At 31.8% G+C, this 20,511-nt stretch overlaps 1 protein-coding gene and 1 pseudogene across 1 annotated transcript; both read left to right on the top strand.

Annotated features, from left to right (window-relative positions):
* Window positions 1-231: 231 nt before the first annotated feature.
* LOC146902360 (F-box/kelch-repeat protein At3g06240-like) lies at window positions 232-10,260 on the top strand (annotated as a pseudogene).
* A 2,494-nt stretch (window positions 10,261-12,754) lies between these two features.
* LOC146902359 (F-box/kelch-repeat protein At3g06240-like) lies at window positions 12,755-17,207 on the top strand. The gene is made up of 2 exons (XM_085732769.1): window positions 12,755-14,010; window positions 17,008-17,207. Exon 1 carries the CDS (start codon window positions 12,784-12,786, stop codon window positions 13,984-13,986), a length of 1,203 nt encoding a protein of 400 aa, XP_085588895.1. The 5' UTR covers window positions 12,755-12,783; the 3' UTR covers window positions 13,987-14,010; window positions 17,008-17,207.
* The last annotated feature ends 3,304 nt before the right edge of the window (window positions 17,208-20,511 follow it).

The following is a 20,511-nucleotide window of genomic DNA, read 5'->3' as shown; positions in this document are numbered from 1 at the left end:
GTTGTAATTATAAAATAAAAAGTAAAAAATATAACTTTCTTTTAAAAATATTTTTTCTATTTTCAAAAGGATAATTTTTCAAAGTCAAACTTTCTTTTAAATATTTTTCCATTTTGGCGTTTTAAAAAACACCATAGTGACCCAAAAACTTAATTAACCCAATAATTTATGCAAAGAAAATTATGAAAACGAGCACCTAATTTGAGACACACCAATGAGAGACTATTTGAAAAAATTTAACGGTTACCGTATTCTTTATTTTCTCGTCTTACTCAAAGAACAAGCACGCTCCACGCATAACCCCAAACTCCTCACGATGAGAAACAGTTGCAGAGAAAAAAGACGCACAGTGAAGAAGGAGGAGGAGAAGACAGTGCCATATTTGCAACTTGAATTGATAATTCAAATCCTTTTATGGTTACCGGTGAAGTCTCTTATTCGTTTCAAATCCGTTTGTAAGTCTTGGTTTTCTCTTATCTCCGATCCTCATTTTACAAATTCACATTTTCAAATTACAGCAAAACACTCTCGTAGAGTTTTGTTCATGTTAAATCATGTTCCGACTACACTATCTTTAGATTTTGAAGCATTGGATTGTGATAATGCTGTTTCTGAAATACCCAACCTGATCCCTAATTTTATTAAACCCCCATGTGATACACTTGATACGAGTTCAAGTTCGTGTAGAGGATTTATATTTCTGCACAATGATCCAGAGCTCTTCATATGGAATCCATCAACTGGAGTTTACAAGCAAATACCTTTGTCTCCTAATGATTCAAATAGTTTCCATTGTCTATATGGATTTGGGTATGATCAATTAAGAGATGTTTTAATATCCCTAACAAATTGCCAAATCTGCAACCTGTTCTAGAGTCGTTGCTCTAGATTTTTCTGAAAATCTCCTTACACGCTTACACCCACATAAAAATTTCCTCTTCCTCTGCTTGATTATGAAGTTAATGCAACAAAAGATAAGAAATCCATTTTTTGTGTGTTAATATGTGGAGATATTGATGTCCTCAATCATGTACATTATTAATGTTAACTTTGCTAGTTGTTTTAATCTCCCCTACAAATTACCAAATTTGGAACCTGTTCTAGAGTCATTGCACTAGAATTTTTTGAAAATATGCTCCGTAAATGGTTTCATAAAGATGAGATTCCATGTTTTTAACCACATAGTTTTCCTTTTTCTCTGCTTGATTCTGAAGTTAATGCAGCAAAATATAAGAAATTCATTTTTTCCCTGTTAATATGTGGAGATATTCATGTTGCGAACCATGTCTCTTTTCACCTGACATAAGTACAATGCGTAGTTTACATTACTATAAAGAAAAATCTAGAGATTAATTAATGAGTTGGATAGAAGCATGATATATGACAGAACATTATTAGGTGAACAGATATGTGAAGAATTTCCAAAGAATTTCTGAATGTAATAATTGTCTCGTAGTACTGGCAGTTGCACAAAATGAAACACATTTCCACTCTAATTAATTAGTTTATACATGTGTGTGAAAACATGCATGATATATGTGTATATCCTTATACTCAAGGATACATATATTTTGGCATCAATAAATTGATTTTTGTGGCTGAAAAGAAACAATATTGTCTTCAATGAAGGTTTATTTGATATGAGCAAGATGTTAGACCACAGTAAAGTGCACTCTTTGAGTTGGTTTGCAGCAATGAGGGAGGGTCACAGTTATAATTTCTAAGATTGATGCATCAGTCCATTAATTTGTTTGAAGCACAAAAGTTGATATGTTTTATTTGTTTTGCCGTAGTGTTTGGTCTTCATATTTGCTGTGTTGATATTTATTTTGAAGTCATAGATGTTATTGTTTAGCCATTTTCTGAAGTCTTACGTATGTTGATGTTTACCCTTTTTTTCTTCTTTCTGGATTAGTTTATTATCTGCATAAGGTTTACTTGCTACTTATGCAGATTTGAGCTTAGATTTATCACATAATTCACATGCACCTTAATTTTTTCACAAGATCCTTTCAGAGATCTCTTTATCCATGTATTTCTTTATTTGATGGAACAGTTTTTTTTGGGTTATATTTGTTTTCAATACATGCAACACAGAGTTCTTAGCCTTAGTCATTTGGAAATGTTCTTTATGGTTTTCCTTTCGGTCTAAACCTTTGCCTGTAATCCACTTCCTTGGAATCTGGCTCTTTGTAATCCAGTTCAACATGGCTCAAGAGTACTTTATATCTACAAAATGTTGTTGTAGTATTAACTGATAGTGGTTTTAATTTCCCCAAAAATTGCTAAATCTGGAACCTGTTTTAGAGTCGTTGCTCTAGATTTTTCTGAACATATGCTTTGTAAGTGTCTTGTTTTCATTAATATTTAATATAAATGAGATACCTTTCTTCCAAACACATAATTTTCCTCCTCTTCCTCTGCTTGACTCTGAAATTAATGCAGCAAAAGAATAAGAAATACATTTTGTAATTGGATTGAGTTCTAATGATTGCTGTGGTCATTGCTTGAAACTATTTTATATTGTAATTAATTTGATAAGTTTATGTTTCGTAAGTTTTATGGCTGAATCTATAGGTCTATTTTTCGACACATTATTCGTGATAGGTCTATTTTTTTCAAAATCAAGCTGTGTAAGATTGGTTTTGTTTTTACTTCCACTGAAGTACTGAATCTATAGAGCCAACTTTAAACTTCTATTACATAGATACGTGAAGAGTTTCCAAAGATTTCCTGAATGCAATAATTGTGTCAAGGCACTAGCAGTTTCACAGAATTAAAATACAGTTCTACTCTACTTGATTACTTTATGCATGTGTGTAGAACACATTTTCCTGGTATATTTGTATATCCTTTTACTTTGTTTACAAGATTACAAATAAAATGGTATAGATAATAGAAAAAGAAACAATATTATCTTCAATGGATGCTTATTGGTATGTACAAGATACCAAATAAAGTGTGACCTTGGAGTTGGTTTGTGGCAATGAAGGAGGGTCACAACAATTATAACTTCTCAGTTTGGTGCAGCAATCCATTAATATGTTTGAAGCACATAAGTTAATCTGTTTTCATTTCTTCTGCTCAAGTGTTTATTTGGTCTACATATATTCTATTGTTAGCATGGTTGTTTTTCACCTTAATTATTTGAGTTACATTTTTTTCCCACATACTTGTGTCAGACCTTAATTAAAGTCTTTTCAGTTGCAGAGAATTGCACAGTCCTAAAGCAATTTGACAGAGGACGAGATTGAAGACCTTCAAATATCTTGTGTTCTTACGAATTACTAAAGCAAATTTCTGCTCAGAAGCCTTAGAACTAGTTTTCATCCATTTGTTACATTGATTTTCCTATTTCAGCTTAATGTTATTCCAGCAGTTTTTAGGGATCATGTTTTTTTTTTTTGGGTATGTTTCTGAGTGATTGATTTTTATTACTTTGTTTGTTTTGGATGAAATGTCATAAGGTTTGTTCTATAAAAAAGAATGACATTTTTTGTGGAGTATTATCAAATGAATAAAAAAGTGAAAATTCTCATTGAATGAAACAGTTATTACAATGGTATTTATTTATACTATTGTGTTACCAGCTTGTAACTAACAATCTAAAACAAAGAAGAAGAAAGTAAAATTACAAAAGTGCCCTCTATATGTCTTTCTTAAGCTGCAAGTTACGTTGTATGCTTGTGTTTGTAGCTTTCTCTTCTATGTTCAATAGAGAGTATTCAAAATGGAAAGCTGCAGAATTTATGTTTACAAGTATGTGTGATAAGTAAACTTCGATTCTACCTGGTGCCAAAAATTTTGGTGGGTTGATTTAACTCTTTAAAAACAATTATTGTCATATTAATCATTAAATATACTTACATATTGTCATATTAGTCTTTATATGAAAATGGTTAATGTCGAATTTGAAAATCTATTTTAATATGAGAGATTATTTTGACTAAGTGAGTATTATGTCTCGTTTCATATTAGGTGTTCCATTTGAGTTTTACACGGGTATTAAGAAAAAGATTAAAATAGTGTTAATTTCAATGGTAAGATGTCTCATTTTCTAAAACACTCTTATTAATAGTGGAGTATTGAAATGCAAAAAATATGGGTATGTTAGTGAAAAAATAACAAATGTAAGTATATTGAGTGACTATTTTAAAATTTTATGAGTTAAGATCCGTTGACACCTAGTTAAGATTTGATGTCAACGTATTCGTTGACACCGGGTGTCAACATACATATATATATATATATATATATGTGTGTGTGTGTGTAACAACTAATTTGTTTGAAAATATAAATTAATAAACAATAGAATTTATTATCTTTTTGCTAGTTATCAGTAATGATGACAATAATGATTATTTAAGGACGGTCTCATGTGAGATTTGAACCTTGTCTCTTGATATTACAAGAGAAATTCTAATATGGTCACATGACTAAATAAATAGTGTTTGGTCACACACACATAAATAAGTATTTTTTTTAATAATAAAGAGGAAATTGATAAAAAAGATGATTGAATATTTTAAAGAGAATCTTTTATGTGTGTGTCCAAACATTATTGATTTGGTCTTGTGACCATGGAAGAATACCTCATATTACAAAAGCAAGCTCTTTCCACAAACCTGACACCCCTTAAACAAATTTTATATTGATTTATACATGCATTATAATATATCTTTCAACTTAAGATTATTTATAAAATAAAGTGTATGACTAATGTTAAAGAGCAATGTTATTTGAACAACCATTTATTGTGACAACTTGTTGGACAACCAAATTTTACAAAGAAATTTAGGTAGTGGCACAAAAATCAAAGCAATAAAGAGAGAAAGTAGAATGATCATGTGAATATGAGATAGGAAGTTGTCACAAAAGTTGTCAAAAAATGGTTCTTCAAGTATCATTTCTCAATGTTAAAAATAGATAACAAGATGTGATAAAATAAATATACAATTAACCACAATAAAGAAAACAAGATGGATATTAGTGCGTATTTCTGCATATTGAGGTTACAACTCAAGCTATCAATGAGCTGACATCTCATGGATAAAATGAAACAATATTTAAACTCCATTTGTTCAAAAAAAAAATATTCAAACTCCATAAAAATGGATATAACTAAAAACAAAGATAATCCTTTAAAAAGTTTAATTCGTCATAAGATAAAAATTTGATATAATAAAAGAAGGCTATTTCATTAAAAACTTTATAAATTAAACAAAATAAAAAGGATAATTTTCTTTAATAAATATTTTCCTATTTTCAAAACATAATATTCACTTAAGAAAATGGATAAAACTAAAAAAAGGTAATCTTTTAAAAAGTTTAATTCATAATAAGATAAAAATTTAATATGATAAAAAGCTATTTTATTAAAAACTTTATAAAAAAATTCGAAAATTAAAAAGATAATTTTCTTTAACAAACATTTTCCTATTTTCAAAAGATAATATTGAACAACATGCCTTTTTAAATTAAAAAAAGAAGAAGAAGATAAGTCAAACAAGATAAAAATAAATTTAAAAAACTCCTTAAATAATTTTTTTCAAAGTCAACAATTCTTTTTCAAAACAAGATAAATTAAAATAAATAATTCAACTAAAAAAAAGTAAACTTTTAAAAAGGATAAAAAAAGCAATGTAATTAAAAAAATTCTTGGACTCATTTAATAAATATAGATTCAACAAAAAGATAAAGATTTTTTTGAAAGAACAAAAAGATAAAGATGTTTAGTAAAACTGACCAAAAAAAAAAAAGATGTTCAGTAAAATAATTACACTTTAATGCAATTGTGACACTTAAATATACTGAATTGACTTGTTTGTTACAATTGCATTTGCCAATATACTTGTTAGTTGTGACATAATCTCACTGAACATTTGACAAAATCTTGTTTTCTCCTCGCATTGTGATATTCCTCCCTCCATTCCTTTGCTCCTTAAATTTTTTAACGGTACCAAAACAAAGATGAATAGTAGCAGAGGAAAAAGACACATGGAGGAGGAGACGACACACACTCGTAAAATTGGAAAAAGGCGAATGAAGAAGAAAACGAATCCACAGCCTTATCTGCCTCTTGAATTGATAGTTCAAATTCTGTTGAGGTTGGCGGTGAAGTCTCTTCTTCGTTTCAAATGCGTTTGTAAGCCTTGGTTTTCTCTTATCTCTAATGATCCTCACTTTGCAAATTCGCATTTTCAAATAACCGCCAAACACTCTCGTAGAGTTTTATTCATGTTCCGACTACACTATCTTTAGATTTTGAAGCATTGGATTGTGATAATGTTGTTTCTGAAATACCCAACCTGATCCCTAATTTTATGAAATCCCCATGTGATTTTCATGTAGTGGATTATCTTGCCACAAATTCAAGTTCTTGTCGAGGATTTATATTTCTGCACAATTTTCCAGACCTCTTCATTTGGAATCCATCAAATGGAGTTTACAAACAAATACCTTTGTCTCCTAATCATTCAAATAGTTTCCATAATCTATATGGATTTGGGTATGATCAATTAAGAGATGATTACTTGGTGGTTTCTGTAACATCGCAAAAATTAATGAGCTATCCGCATTTGAGGTTTTTTTCATTGAGAGATAATACTTGGAATGAACTTGAGGCTGCTCACTTCCCCTATGTTCTTCACTATTCTGTTCACAGAGTAGGGTCACTCTTTAATGGAGCTATTCATTGGTTGGTTTTTCATAGTGATATAAAGAGTCTAGTTATAATTGCATTTGATTTAATGGAAAGAAAGCTTTTAGAGATGCCTTTACCTGATGGTTTTGACCATGCAACTAATAATTGTAATTTGTGGGTATTTGGAGAATTTCTCAGTTTATGGGCCAACGATTGGGCTAATGAAAGAGTTGAAATATGGGTGATGAACGAATACAAAGTGCATTCGTCTTGGACTAAAACTCTTGTTCTTCCTGTTGATGACATTTATACTCTTTCCTTTTACCCAATATGCTCTACAAAAAATGGTGACATTCTTGGAACAGACAGTGTTACCCAGTTACTGAAGTATAATGACAGAGGACAGCTTCTAGAGCATGGATCATTCTGGGACGGTCCACTTCCATTTGGATCCCAAGTGACCGTGTATACAGAGTCTTTGCTTTCACTCCCCGGTGACAATGTGCAAGCCTAAGAAGACATCACAAACAAGAAGAATGAGGTATTAAAATACTCTCCTTCACAATTTTCTTGATATTTACCTTGTATTATGAACTATTGGCCAGCTGCAATGAGTATAGTGTTGTTTTATGTTTATTGGTCAACTATTTGTACTATGTTTGTTGGGCATGTTGACAGCTTTGTTTGTGTGATTCACTGTTATTTACGCATGTGTAACTGGATTGAGTTCTAATGTATGTTGTGATCACTGCCTGAAAATGTTTTATTTTGTAATTTATTTTATGAGTTTATGCATGTTGGTCAGGATTGTTGAATCTGCTAAAGGTGGCTGTGTTATTAATGTTAACTGTGCTAGTTGTTTTAATTTCCCCAACAAATTGCCAAATCTAGACCTGTTCTAGAGTCATTGCTCTAGATTTTTCTGAAAATATCCTTCGTAAGTGTTATGGTTTCATAAAGATGAGATTGCACGCTTACACCCACATAAAATCTTCTTCTTCCTCTGCTTGATTTTGAAATTAATGCAACAAAAGATAAGAAATTCATTTTTTTGTTAATATGTGGAGATATTGATGTCATCAAATCATGTATATTGTTAATGTTAACTTTGCTAGTTGTTTTAATTTCCCTTACAAATTGTCAAATCTGGAACCCGTTCTAGAGTCATTGCACTAGATTTTTTTTTTAAATATTCTCCGTAAATGGTTTCATAAAGATGAAATTCAATGTTTTTAACCCCATAAAGTTTTCCTTTTTCTCTGCTTGATTCTGAAGTTAAATGCAGCAAAATATAAGAAATTCATTTTTTTTCCCTGTTAATATGTGGAGATATTCATGTTGCCAACCATGTCTCTTTTCACCTGACATAAGTACAATGTGTAGTTTACATTACTATAAAGAAAAATCTAGAGATTAATGAGTTGGATTGAAGCATGATATATGACAGAACATTATGGCATTGTTTGACGTATGTAGCCGACTCCACTTAGTAGGATAAGGTTTGGTCGTTGTTGTTGTTGTGGAGATGTGTAATATACATTTTCTTGCCCGTATTTAGAAATGCGAGTTTCGGTATTATTTCTTTTACTAAGACTTTGGAGATAACATGGCAGTTTTTTCGAACTATATTGATTACTATTAGTATTATTGCTAATCGAGCGTTTACTGTCTCAATGTGTGATATCATGGCGAAAAATATGTTCAACTGTTTGTAGTTGTTTCATTGGCATTGGAAGATATGTGAAAATAGCCAAAGCTTATATTCCCATTATCTCCACCTGAGATTTCAACAATATCAATTATGAAAAAACACTTTAGCTTTCTTGAGACTTTCTTCTATTTTATTCTGTTAAAGGAAGAGAAAACTCGGAGACTTGATGCAGTCCATGTGTCTAAACTCTAAACTACTCGATCAGCAAAACTGAATTATTTAAACCAAGAATAATAAATATACTGATCATATCTACTGCAATTACTGCTGTTACAAGATTCCTATATATGCTTTCCAACATCTTCCACAGGGGTTAGGATCCTCTCCATTTCTAAAAAGAAATGGGGAGCTTCATATAGCGGTAATGCATAAATATTGTTTTTTATGGTTAGGATCCTTTCCATTTCCCCTCTCCGTTTCTTCTCTCCATTACTATAATTTTAGAGTCTGTGTAGAGAGTATTTGAATCCACCCAAAGTCACATTATTATATTCATACTCCCAAAACTAAGGTAATGGAGAGGGTGAGAAATAGAGAGGACCATTTCCGTTTTATTAGTATGAGGAAAAATAATAGATTTGTAAGGAGCCTGAAAAGATAGAATTCCATGAAATAATGTCAAAAAGAGAAATGCTAGAAATACACTCTTTCAACACACAAATCATGACAGGTCTATTCTTTAAAAATCAACACACTTCCCTCGAGATTGATCATTTTTAAAGTCTTGTTAGCCTTATATAAAAAGCATCATTATTGTGAATGCAAGCTAGATATGATCTGTTTTGATTTTCCTTTCACTGTAATACTGCATCTAGACAACCAACATTTGACTTCCATTCCACAGATATGCGAAGAGTTTCCAAAGAATTTCTGAATGTAATAATTGTCTCGTAGTACTGGCAGTTGCACAAAATGAAACACATTTCCACTCTAATTAATTAGTTTATACATGTGTGTGAAAACATGCATGATATATGTGTATATCCTTATACTCAAGGATACATATATTTTGGCATCAATAAATTGATTTTTGTGGCTGAAAAGAAACAATATTGTCTTCAATGAAGGTTTATTTGATATGCGCAAGATGTTAGACCACAGTAAAGTGCACTCTTTGAGTTGGTTTGCAGCAATGATGGAGGGTCACAGTTATAATTTTTAAGATTGATGCATCAGTCCATTAATTTGTTTGAAGCACAGAAGTTGATATGTTTTATTTGTTTTGCCGTAGTGTTTGGTCTTCATATTTGCTGTGTTGATATTTATTTTGAAGTCATAGATGTTATTGTTTAGCCATTTTCTGAAGTCTTACGTATGTTGATGTTTACCCTTTTTTTCTTCTTTCTCGATTAGTTTATTATCTGCATAAGGTTTACTTGCTACTTATGCAGATTTGATTGGTTGTGTCTATTTCGCATTGACAGTTCAGTTCAAAATGTTCCTTTTTTATTTTTGGCACTTGTTTTTTTGTTTTTTGTTTTATGGGTTTACTTTTACATATATTCTATTGTTAGCTTAATTCTTTGAGTTGTATTTTTTTCACACCTTAATAATATCCTTTTAAGTTGCAGTGAAATGCACAGCCATAAAGCAACTTCACAGAGAACGAGAACGAGAATGAAGACCTTCAGACATCTTGTGGTGTTCAAACTTGTGGTGTTACTTATTTACTGAAATAAACTTCAGCAGTCCTGCGCAGAGTCCTTAGAACTAGTTTTCAACCATAACATTGATTTTCCTATTTTAGTTTATCAAGTTTTTTCTATATTTATATATATTTTTTCATCTGTAAGGAATTTGCAAATAAAGCTTAAATGAAAAGATGAAGGGAAAATATGGGATACATGCAAAAGTTATGTAAAATGAATCATGTATTGATGTCTAATTATATAGTCTTTGAAGAAAACCATGGTTGTAAGAGCGAAGTAAACAAATCTAAAATACTCTCTATCAAGCAAGGTTCATCATCGTCGTCATCTTGATATCCACACTTAAGATATAACTGAGGGACTCGAATTAAGTATTTTGAAATTACAACTCTATTGTCTTCTAATTTATATCATTGTAAATAATTTCCAAGAACCTTTATATCCTTCTTTTCTGTATTTCATTGAAACAAGCTAAGTGAGTTAGATTTTGAGTGTAAGGATTATAAGGTTTGAGAAGCCTTCTGAGACTGAATGAAAGAATACATACATGTTGTAAAGGTGCAATGGGTCGTCGTGTTGTGTAGACAAGATGCAATTGAAGTAAGGATTGCTTGTAAATCCTTGTTTTTCTTTTGGAACAGCTCACAGTGGGGAGGACTAAACCATGTTAATCTTTTTCAATCTTAAAATTCTTTAGAAGCTTGACAAAGCTGGATATATGCTTTCTTCGCACAACTCTTTCAATGGATTTTGTAGATTGACAAAGGGTAGTATCAGTTGTTTGAGACTATGAACTGTTAATACCCTTTAATTTAAATTCCCTTTTTAAAGGTATTTAAGAGAACAAAATGGACTGGAAAGTTTGGATTTTTGGCTTGTTGCAGGTACATTTTGATGCAGAATTTTTCTGCAATAAGTGGCTTGGGGGTTGCCTCATGCGTGAGGCACATGAGGGTGTACGCAAGGCGCCTTGTTTTGCTGTTTTTGGGTGTTACTTCTAATCTTATACCTTAGGCCTAAATACCTTTGGTGTATGCTAATATATTTATTTATTAATGCCCTTGACAAGAGGGATTAGTGAGAGTTTAACCTTACATAGGCAAATAGAATTCTGAAGTTTTACCATGCTCAAGTAGAATGTAAGTTTCTTAATGGGAAGGTAAAAATTAGAGGAAGTTCGAGAACTTGGAGGTAAGAGGAGAGAACATGTTAATGGGAAGGTAAAAATTAGAGGAAATTCGAGAACTTGGAGGTAAGAGGAGAGAACATGTTAACTTGTAATGATATCTTGATTTTCAGACCATATCTGTACTTGTTGTATTGATTTTTTTTTTTTAAGAAGCTAAATTAGCCCATCCAAATCGACATATCGAACTCCGAGACCTTAATTAATGAGTAGCACACTCCCGCATCCAAGCCAACACTATCGTGCCAACCCTAAGTGGGGTCTTGTTGTATTGATCATTAGCATGTTAGTTAAGCTACTAAAATGAGTAGGCAAAGTTTAGCTACTTTAGGTTAAGGAATCCCCTCGTTAGTTAAGGTACTCAAATGAGGGTACCCAGATTATAATATCACCCCCGACAGTTAAAATAATATTAAATAAAACAATAATTAGAAATAAAAGAGATGCAATAAAAGTTTCCGTGAACATAGTTCAACCGTAAAGACATTGCACATAATATGTAAAGTCCGAAGTTTGAATCTCGATCACTCTACTTATCTAACTACTATGCTATTTGATCAAACCAAAAGAGATGTAAATGCTGTTATTTGAACATTTAGGCTCCGTTATTCAGATTTGGAGTTTATAACTTATAAGTTTATACGACAAAAAAAACACTTGTTTTTAGTAACATTTTCTTTCACAAGTTTATAGCTTATTTTTTTTATTTATTTCGATAAACTAATTCAATTAGCTTATAAATTTCAACTTATAGTTTATTATTTTGTCTCTTAATTTTATCCCTCTCAGAATAATTACATTACTTATTTTCCTCTTCTTTAAAAAATTATATAACTTGTTTTAATAAGCTAATTTTTTGTTGGGTTTTCATGGAATAATAAAAGGAAAAATAATCATCTTCGTTCTTGAATGTAACGAGTAATCACAATAATTTTTTAATGTATAAAAATTTTAAAATAGTTTTTGATTGTGCACTGTTAGTTAAAATAAACCAACTAGAAGAACTAGTATGACAATAAGTAAGTATATTTGAATCATTTTAATGTAAAGACTATTTTAACATATGATTACTATTGCCAGCAACTATAAATTATTTTGAAATTTGGTCAAATGCAGGTAAAGGTCCTTTAAGTTTTTCGTTTTTCCCAAAGTGATCCTTTAAGTTTTAAAAGTCTCAAACAAGTCCTTTAAGTTTCAAAAGTCCCAAACAAGTCCTTTTAATTTTTGAATCGTTTCAAACAAGTCATTTTAGAGGATGATGGTGATGATTCAGATGATAGCAACAAAGAGCGTTATCCACCATTTGCCATACCTAAAAAGATGACTAATTTTAAGTGGGTGTTAGGAGCCAGATTTGGTACCAAAGATGAGTTCAAGGAAGCAATTACCAACTATATTATCTACAATAGGACTTGTTTGAAACGATTCAAAAACTAAAAGGACTTGTTTGAGACTTTTCAAACTTAAAGCGACCACTTTAAAAACGAAAAGCTTAAAGCGACCTTTAGATGTATTTGACGTTGAAATTTGGATAACTAATGTGAGTGTGACTGTGACCACATGACAAAAATGACTATTTGTTGAATAAAGTAAAATGGATTTTGGAAAAAGAGACATCTCAGTTAACGGGCGCGACTTTGAAGAAACAGTCGCAGAGGAGGAAAGACGCATGGAAGAGAAGGAGACGACGGCACTGCCGTGTCTGCCTGAGGAATTGATAACTCAAATCCTTCAAAGGTTACCGGTGAAGTCTCTTATTCGTTTCAAATGCGTTTGTAAGTCTTGGTTTTCTCTTATCTCTCATGATCCTCACTTCGCAAATTCACATTTTGAACTCACTGCTTCAAAACACACTCATAAACTCATGTTCATGACGAACTATATCCCGAAAACACTATCTTTAGATTTTGAAGCATCACTTGACTATGATACTGCTATTGAAATACCACACCCTAACCCTAATTTTGTCAAACCCCAATCTGATTATTGTATTAAAAATACAAGTTCGTGTAGAGGATTTATATTTTTGTACAATGATCCAAACATCATGTATCTGTGGAATCCATCCACTGGAGCTAACAAAGAAATACCTGTGTCTCCTTTTGGTTCCAATTCAGATGCAGCATATTACTATGGTTTTGGGTATGACCAGTTAACAGATGATTACTTGGTGGTTTCATTCTCCTATGTACTAAACTTTGATGCTAATCACGTTAATTCGCGATTGGAGTTTTTCTCGTTGAAAGATAGTACGTGGAAAGAACTTGAGGGCACTCCGTTCCCTTATATGCTTTACCCTGATGAGCATAGAGTAGGGTCATTTTTTAGTGGGGCTATTCATTGGTTGGCTTTTCACAATGATTTAGGAAGGGATGTTATTATTGCATTTGATTTAATGGAAAGGAGGCTTTTAGAGATGCCTTTTCCAGATGGTTTTGGCCTTGAATCTGAATATAGTCATTTGTGGGTATTTGGAGAATTTCTCAGTCTATCGGCTATGGATCATGAAAATAGCATAGTTGAAATATGGGTGATGAAAGAATACAAAGTGCACTCGTCTTGGACTAAGACTCTTATTTTGTCTATTGATGGCATTCCCTACTTTTCCCCTATATGCTCCACAAAAAGTGGTGACATTATTGGAACAAATGGTGAAACTGAATTGTTGAAGTATAACGACAAAGGACAGCTTCTAGAGCATAACTCATTCTGGGACGGTCCATGTCCAATTGGATCCCTGGTGACCACGTATACAGAGTCTCTGCTTTCACTCCCTAGTGACAATGTGCTACCCTAAGAAGATGACACAAACAAGAATGAGGTATTTAAATATTATCCTTCACTATTTTCTTGATATTTATCTTGTATTATGAACTATTTGGCTCCAGCAATGAATAAGGTCTTGTTTTATGGTTATGGGTCAACTATTTGTAGTATGTTTGTTGGAAATATTGACAGCTTTGTTTGCGTGATTGACTGTTATTTATGCCTGTGTAACTGGATTGAGTTCTAATGTATGTTGTGGTCACTACCTGAAATTGTTTTATATTGTAATTTATTTTATGAGTTTCTACATGTGGATCATACCTGCATGTCCTTTATTCTACTTTGGTTTGTTGAGTTGTATATCAGTAAGAAATACTAGTAAGAGGGAGAATTCTTTTTAAAACAAGAGTTCCCCGACATCCACATTTTTTCGTCCAAGGCCGATGATTCAATTCAAGAAGAAAAATTTGCTCTATTCAATTTTCAATCTCCTGCTATGTCTGATTTCAGAACCTTTTCAAAAGTGTTGGAACTGGAATTATTCATGTGCTCATCATTCATGCTCAGACGAGACTTGTCAACTCCACCTGTTTTTCCTATTGAATGTCTCTCTTATTGCAAAGCATGATAGCATTGGTCATGCTGTTTTGATGGCCTCAAGTGTTCAAGATTGTGATTATAATTGATATTTCTTCTTAGAAGTTGATTTGTATTTATGGTTCCTATCACTGATGGATGATCATAATATCGAACAAATCTTTATATGATCGGTAGCTTTTTGTTTTATAATGGGAATTGATGATTTTTTTTAATTCTACTCTGTTTTTTTATACTAACGTACTAGACATGAGAAATTGGTGCATTAACTATTGATAGTATGGTCACGATTGATTCCTGATTTACCATTTTGAGGCTTATTCTGTTATAGTAATCTGGAATTTGGTACCAAGAAGAATCGAGCTTTGGATTTTAGGGGCCTTGGTGACATATTGGTAATGAAATTGTTGCCATGTATACAACCAGATCAGATCATAAGCATAAGTATATTCATGTTAGATGTATATTTTTTGAGCATAGATTTATCACGTAATTCACAACTCAATTTTTTCACAAGATCCTTTTAGATCCCTTTTTCCATGTATTTCTTTATTTTATGGAACATTTTTTGAGTTATATTTGTTTTTCAACACATGCAACACGGAGACGTGATCTTATGTAATTATGCATTGCTTAGTCATTTGAAAATGTTTTTTTTCTCCTTTCGGTCTAAACCTTTGCCTGGAATCCCACATCTTTGAAATCCGGTTCTTTGTAATGCAGTTCAACATGGCTCAATATTACTTCACATCTGCTAAACGTGGTTGTAATATCAACTGATAGTGGTTTTAATTTCCCCAAAAATTGCAAAATTTGGAACCTGTTCTAGAGTCATTGCTCTATATTTTTCTTATAATATGCTTTGTAAGTCTCTTGGTTTCATAAATAAAGATGAGATGCCACTCTTTCAGTCCCATATAAGTAATTCATTTTTTTTTTCTTTCTTGTTAACATGTGGAGACATTGATGTGCTGCATCATGTCTCATTCATATTCTTGCTCTTATAAGGGTAGATGTTTCCAGGTTTCCCTTCTCATCAGGGTTCTGTCGATCCTGTTCATGATGGTGTTGCTTTGCATTGTTTGCTACTAGCTGTATTGATATAGAATATTGAGTTCGAACAACCTTATGAGAGAAATGCTAAAATACACTCTTAATATATTCTTCATCACACTCAACATGATATGTCTTTTTTTTTTTTTTTTTTTTTTTTTAACTCCACACTTGCCTCGAAGTTGATCACTTTTAGAATAGCAAAGGCATCATTGACGAATGCCATATTGTGAAGTAGGCTATGGGCAAGTGTGTGTGTTGATTATACTTTGATTGTAGTACAGAGCAAACTTTTCACTTCCATTCTTTAGATATGTGAAGAGTTTCGAAAATGGAAAGCTGCGGAATTTCTGTTTGCAAATGTCTGTGATAAGTTTCTGAATGTAATAATTTGTGTCTTGGTAGTTGCACAAATTAAAATACAATTCTAATTCAACTGATTACTTACTAGTTTATGCATGGGTTTAAACACATGCATGATGTATGCAGATATGTGTATGTAAATGCCATGTGTATATGCTTTTACTCTATTTACAAAAGGGAAATGTTAACTAGTGCCCCCGGGGCACTAGTTAAGGACCTTAAATGGTAATTTTTTATGGAAGTATGTGTAATCGGTGGATTGGAAATTGAAAACTTTGACATTATTAAAGAATAGTTACTTAATTTAGTATGCTTAAAGAGTGCCCCATGGGCACTCGTTAACAAGACCCCAAACAAAATTATAAGTAATTTGTTCTACACAAATATACATATAATATGGCATTTGGTAAATTGGTCTTTGTAGCTGAAATTGAACAAAATATTATCCTCAATAGAGATTTATTTGATACGTGTGAGATTGTATACCTCATTAAAGTGCGTTATTGGAGTTGTATGCAACAACGAATAAGGATCATGGTTGTATACTTGTATTTTCAGATTGTGCATCAAACCATTACTATGTTTGAAGCAGGGAAGTTAATCTTTTTAACTACTTATGCTTAAATGTTGGGTCTTAACCATTGCTGTGTTGATATTTATTCTAAAGTCATAGAGAGTTGCTTTAATTTATGTTTCTGTCATACATAGGTTGATGATTACCCATTTTTGATGTTTTGGCTGTTTAGTTGGTTATCTGAATAAGGTTTAATTGCTACTTTTGTACATTTGGTTTGTTGTTGCTCTTTTACATCCCCCACCGATCAGAATTTTCCTTATTTATTTGCTTTTATTATTTTTTATATTTATTTTTATTATTTCTTTATATTTATTTACTTGTTTATAAAAATTAATTAAAGTATGGTGAGAGTGTGATACATATTTAGTCATGGAATACCATTTCTTTGTTTTGTAGGTTTTACATATATAGTATTGTTAGCATGGTTGACTTTCACCTTAATTAAATCCTTTTTATTTGCAGAGAATTGCACAGTCCTATAGCAATTTGACAGAGGACGAGATTGAAGATCTTCAGACATCTTATGGTCTTGCCAATTACTAAAGCAAATTTCAGCAGTTCTTTATTGTGTTTTCTGCTCAAAAGCCTTAGAACTAGTTTTCCTCCATTTGTGACAATTGATTTTCCAGTTTCAGTTTAATGTTGATCTAGTAACTTTTACAGTCTGTTTGGATTGAGAGAGAGAGAAAGAGGGACGAGAGAAATAGCTAAGAAACTGTCCACTTCTTTCGTTTGGAACACGAGAGAAAAAGGGGCGAGAGACTAAACCAGCGCGGGTCCCACACCTTTTTTCTTCTCGTCTAACCTGCGAAGAAAACAGAGAGAAAGATTCATTTAGTCACTACTAAATAAGATAAAATTAAACACTAAGAAAATCTTGACTTTTCTATATCCTTTTAGTCATATGAACTACATTATCCATATCTCTTGACTTTTGTTTGGAATCAATGCATCTAGATCTTTCTATTTAGCAAATGTGGATCCTTACTAAAGCAGTATAAATATGGCTCACCATCAAGTGTTTTGACATTCAAGCATTGAAGCATTTTAACAAAAACAACTTTTCTTTAGAACATTAGAGAGTTTCTCTATTTCACTCCATTTCCTTGTGTCCCTGACCCAAATCCTTTTTAATAATGTGTAGCATTAGTTTTGTTTTTACGCATAATATGCAACATTAGTTAAAAGTAGTATTTGGAGCATCTACCATGGAAGTAAACTAACAAGGATCTTTAAATGAGTCTCACGTATACATGTGATTTATTTATAATATTTAAATAAAAATATCTATTAAAGACTCAATGATTTCGATGATACTAAATTAAAAATGCTCTTTTAGTTTTTTTACTTCTATCACAATCAATTATGTCTACAAGAAAGGTACTAGAAAGCAGTTAAGATATGGTAAGTAAGATAATGTCTTATATGTTTACAACTATTTGGTCACTTTATTTAAATACGCATGTATATTTGAAAATAATGTATATTTAGATATTAAATGATATGTATAAAGGAGAATTTTTAGCCAGTAGATTATATGACCAAAAATAAATAAATACACATCATGTGTGTAAATAGTTTTCTTGAAAAAGATGTGTATAAATAGGGGAGAGGATCCTCTCCGGTCACTGGAGGGTCCAATGGAATCCCAAACATTGATTTGGCTGACCTGTGCTCATTGAAAAACATAAAAGACCAATTGAATGATCATGATTGAAACTGACAAATTGTAGTGGTATTCTCACAGGAGAGGATTTCTGCCCTATAAATAGTTGTGACCATGTAAATATTTCCGTAAGCAAATGAGCGAACTTACATGAAACCGAGCTCAGCTCATACAATCAATCTTCTGGTATTTACAAACGACTCTGCATGTGACACAACATTTAAAAACAGTAATGAGTAGAGAAATAAAATAAGATGTGAAAGTGGGAAAAAGATTAAATTAGGAGGAGGCAAAGTGAGGTTGAAGTAGAATTGCAGAGGCTTCTGCAGATAGATCCCCTCGTGCGGCTCACCCGCTGACTCACTCTTTGTCCTTTTAATCTCATCATATAGCATATCATATTAATCTTTCTTTTGACCTTTGACCGTAACACCAATAATTAACTTTATATACTACGTGTATATATATGAGGAAGAGTAGTTATACTACGTATATATGAGGAAAAGAGTAGTAGTGTGGTCATTGGTGAGAGTTAAATTTGTGATTTAGGTTCTTGGATCCCTTCCACGTGAGGTCCTTTTGCTAATATCATACTACCATTCTGCTTTTCATGGCACGTGAGAGTGGCATTTCTTTTCTTCATTCGATTTTTATTTTGGCATTTCTTCTCTTCTATATTAGTATGTAGTAGTAATTACTTATTTGTTTATGTTTTTCTTTGTAATTTTTTTACAGTATGTTATTAGGCTTAATTATACAAATGCATGCAGCGTCCTACTTCAGTTGGTCGGTGCTGATTTCATTGAGGCCATTATGGATTAAAATATTGTTGTTCTTGCTGTGGATTCTTGTTACGAGGTTTATGTTCTTTGTCACAAGTTTGGTGCACTATGTTGGCCTTTTGGTGCTTCTTTTGCTTTATAATTGAGTTACTATTTATCCTCTGGTAACGGCATGTAATAATAAGTGTAAACATTGGTTTTTATTTTAAACGAAGGGAAACATTGTGAAAGAAAAACGATATGATGTTTTTTTTAGACAATGGATTGGGGATATAGGGAGGGTCCTAATTAAAATGCATTTTGGGTATAACGATGTAATAATAAGCACAATACTATATGAACCTTCAACAAATAATGTTTAGTTGGAAATGTTACCAACACACTTTCTACGCACATTTATTTTATATTTTCCATTTCATTGATTGAAATTCAAAAAGAGTCAAGCTAAATTTTGTCGATCTCATGAATTTCGTTTCTATTAATAGAAGATGGTATGTTGAAAAATATTCCATAAAATATATATGTATGTTGAAATATGTGGGATAAAAAGTGTATTCTATAGCATGACTAATGTTTGGAAATAGACTCATGGTGGAAGTGAATTGTGATCAAGGAGGGACAAATTTTACATGTAATGAGGAGAGTTTAAATCCCAAACAATACCCACATGGACTTTTGGTCGGAGACTATAAAAGTGTGTGTCTTTCTTTCCAATATCATGACAAATTAGCATTATGTTCTTGTCATAAGATCATTCCTATGGAGATGACTTGAATAGATAAACAATTGATGGTCCAAACTTTTGAATTATGTCAATGGGTACAACACAAATGATGGCTATAGATTTACCTTCTTGGGTAAAACACTTCATAATATTTTTCTTCGTGTGCCAAAAGAAATGTCAAATTTAGTGATAAGAAAATTCAACATACTAATTAATTGAATGGTTTTACAGTTTAAGTTGTAAAATACACATATGCTTGACAAAGAGAGAACTGTGTTATTTCTTCCATAAAAAATTTGTACAATTGATTATGAACAAAAATATCAAATCATTATAATAATAATAGATCGCAGTCTAGCACCAAAGTATTTTAGATTTTTGCTGGTCATTATGATTCTTATCATACCTAATACATTGCTAGTCTATGCGGTTCCAAATTGGCAAATTGCATTAGAATAAATAATAATATCTAAATATTAGCCTCACCTATGTAGAGCTTAGTTTTCAAGATAAATTTATCCTGTGTCTTGGAATCACGGTGAATTTAACAGAATTACGATCCTATCACTTATTGTGATTACGTCAAATTCACCATCAATCTAATGCTATGAACTTCTTTTAGTCATTTTTTCTTGGTGAAATTGTTTGGCCAAAAGTGACAGCCACACACAAACTGTCATATTCCATGCCAAGGCTAAAGATCACGTGAATAGGGTTAGCCAAAACCGTATACCGAAGGTAAGGGTAAAAGGAGAAACAAACAAAAATTAATAATCTCTTCCATTGTCATTATT

Source organism: Medicago sativa, chromosome 8 (assembly GCF_051527215.1).
Source record: "Medicago sativa cultivar Bolivia chromosome 8, Bolivia_mono, whole genome shotgun sequence".
Classification (NCBI taxonomy): domain Eukaryota; kingdom Viridiplantae; phylum Streptophyta; class Magnoliopsida; order Fabales; family Fabaceae; genus Medicago; species Medicago sativa.
This window is presented reverse-complemented; position numbering and strand designations above follow the sequence as displayed.

Coding starts and splice junctions, on each gene's coding strand:
- LOC146902359 (XM_085732769.1), top strand. CDS start 12,784: ATGGATTTTGGAAAAAGAGACATCTCAGTTAACGGGCGCGACTTTGAA.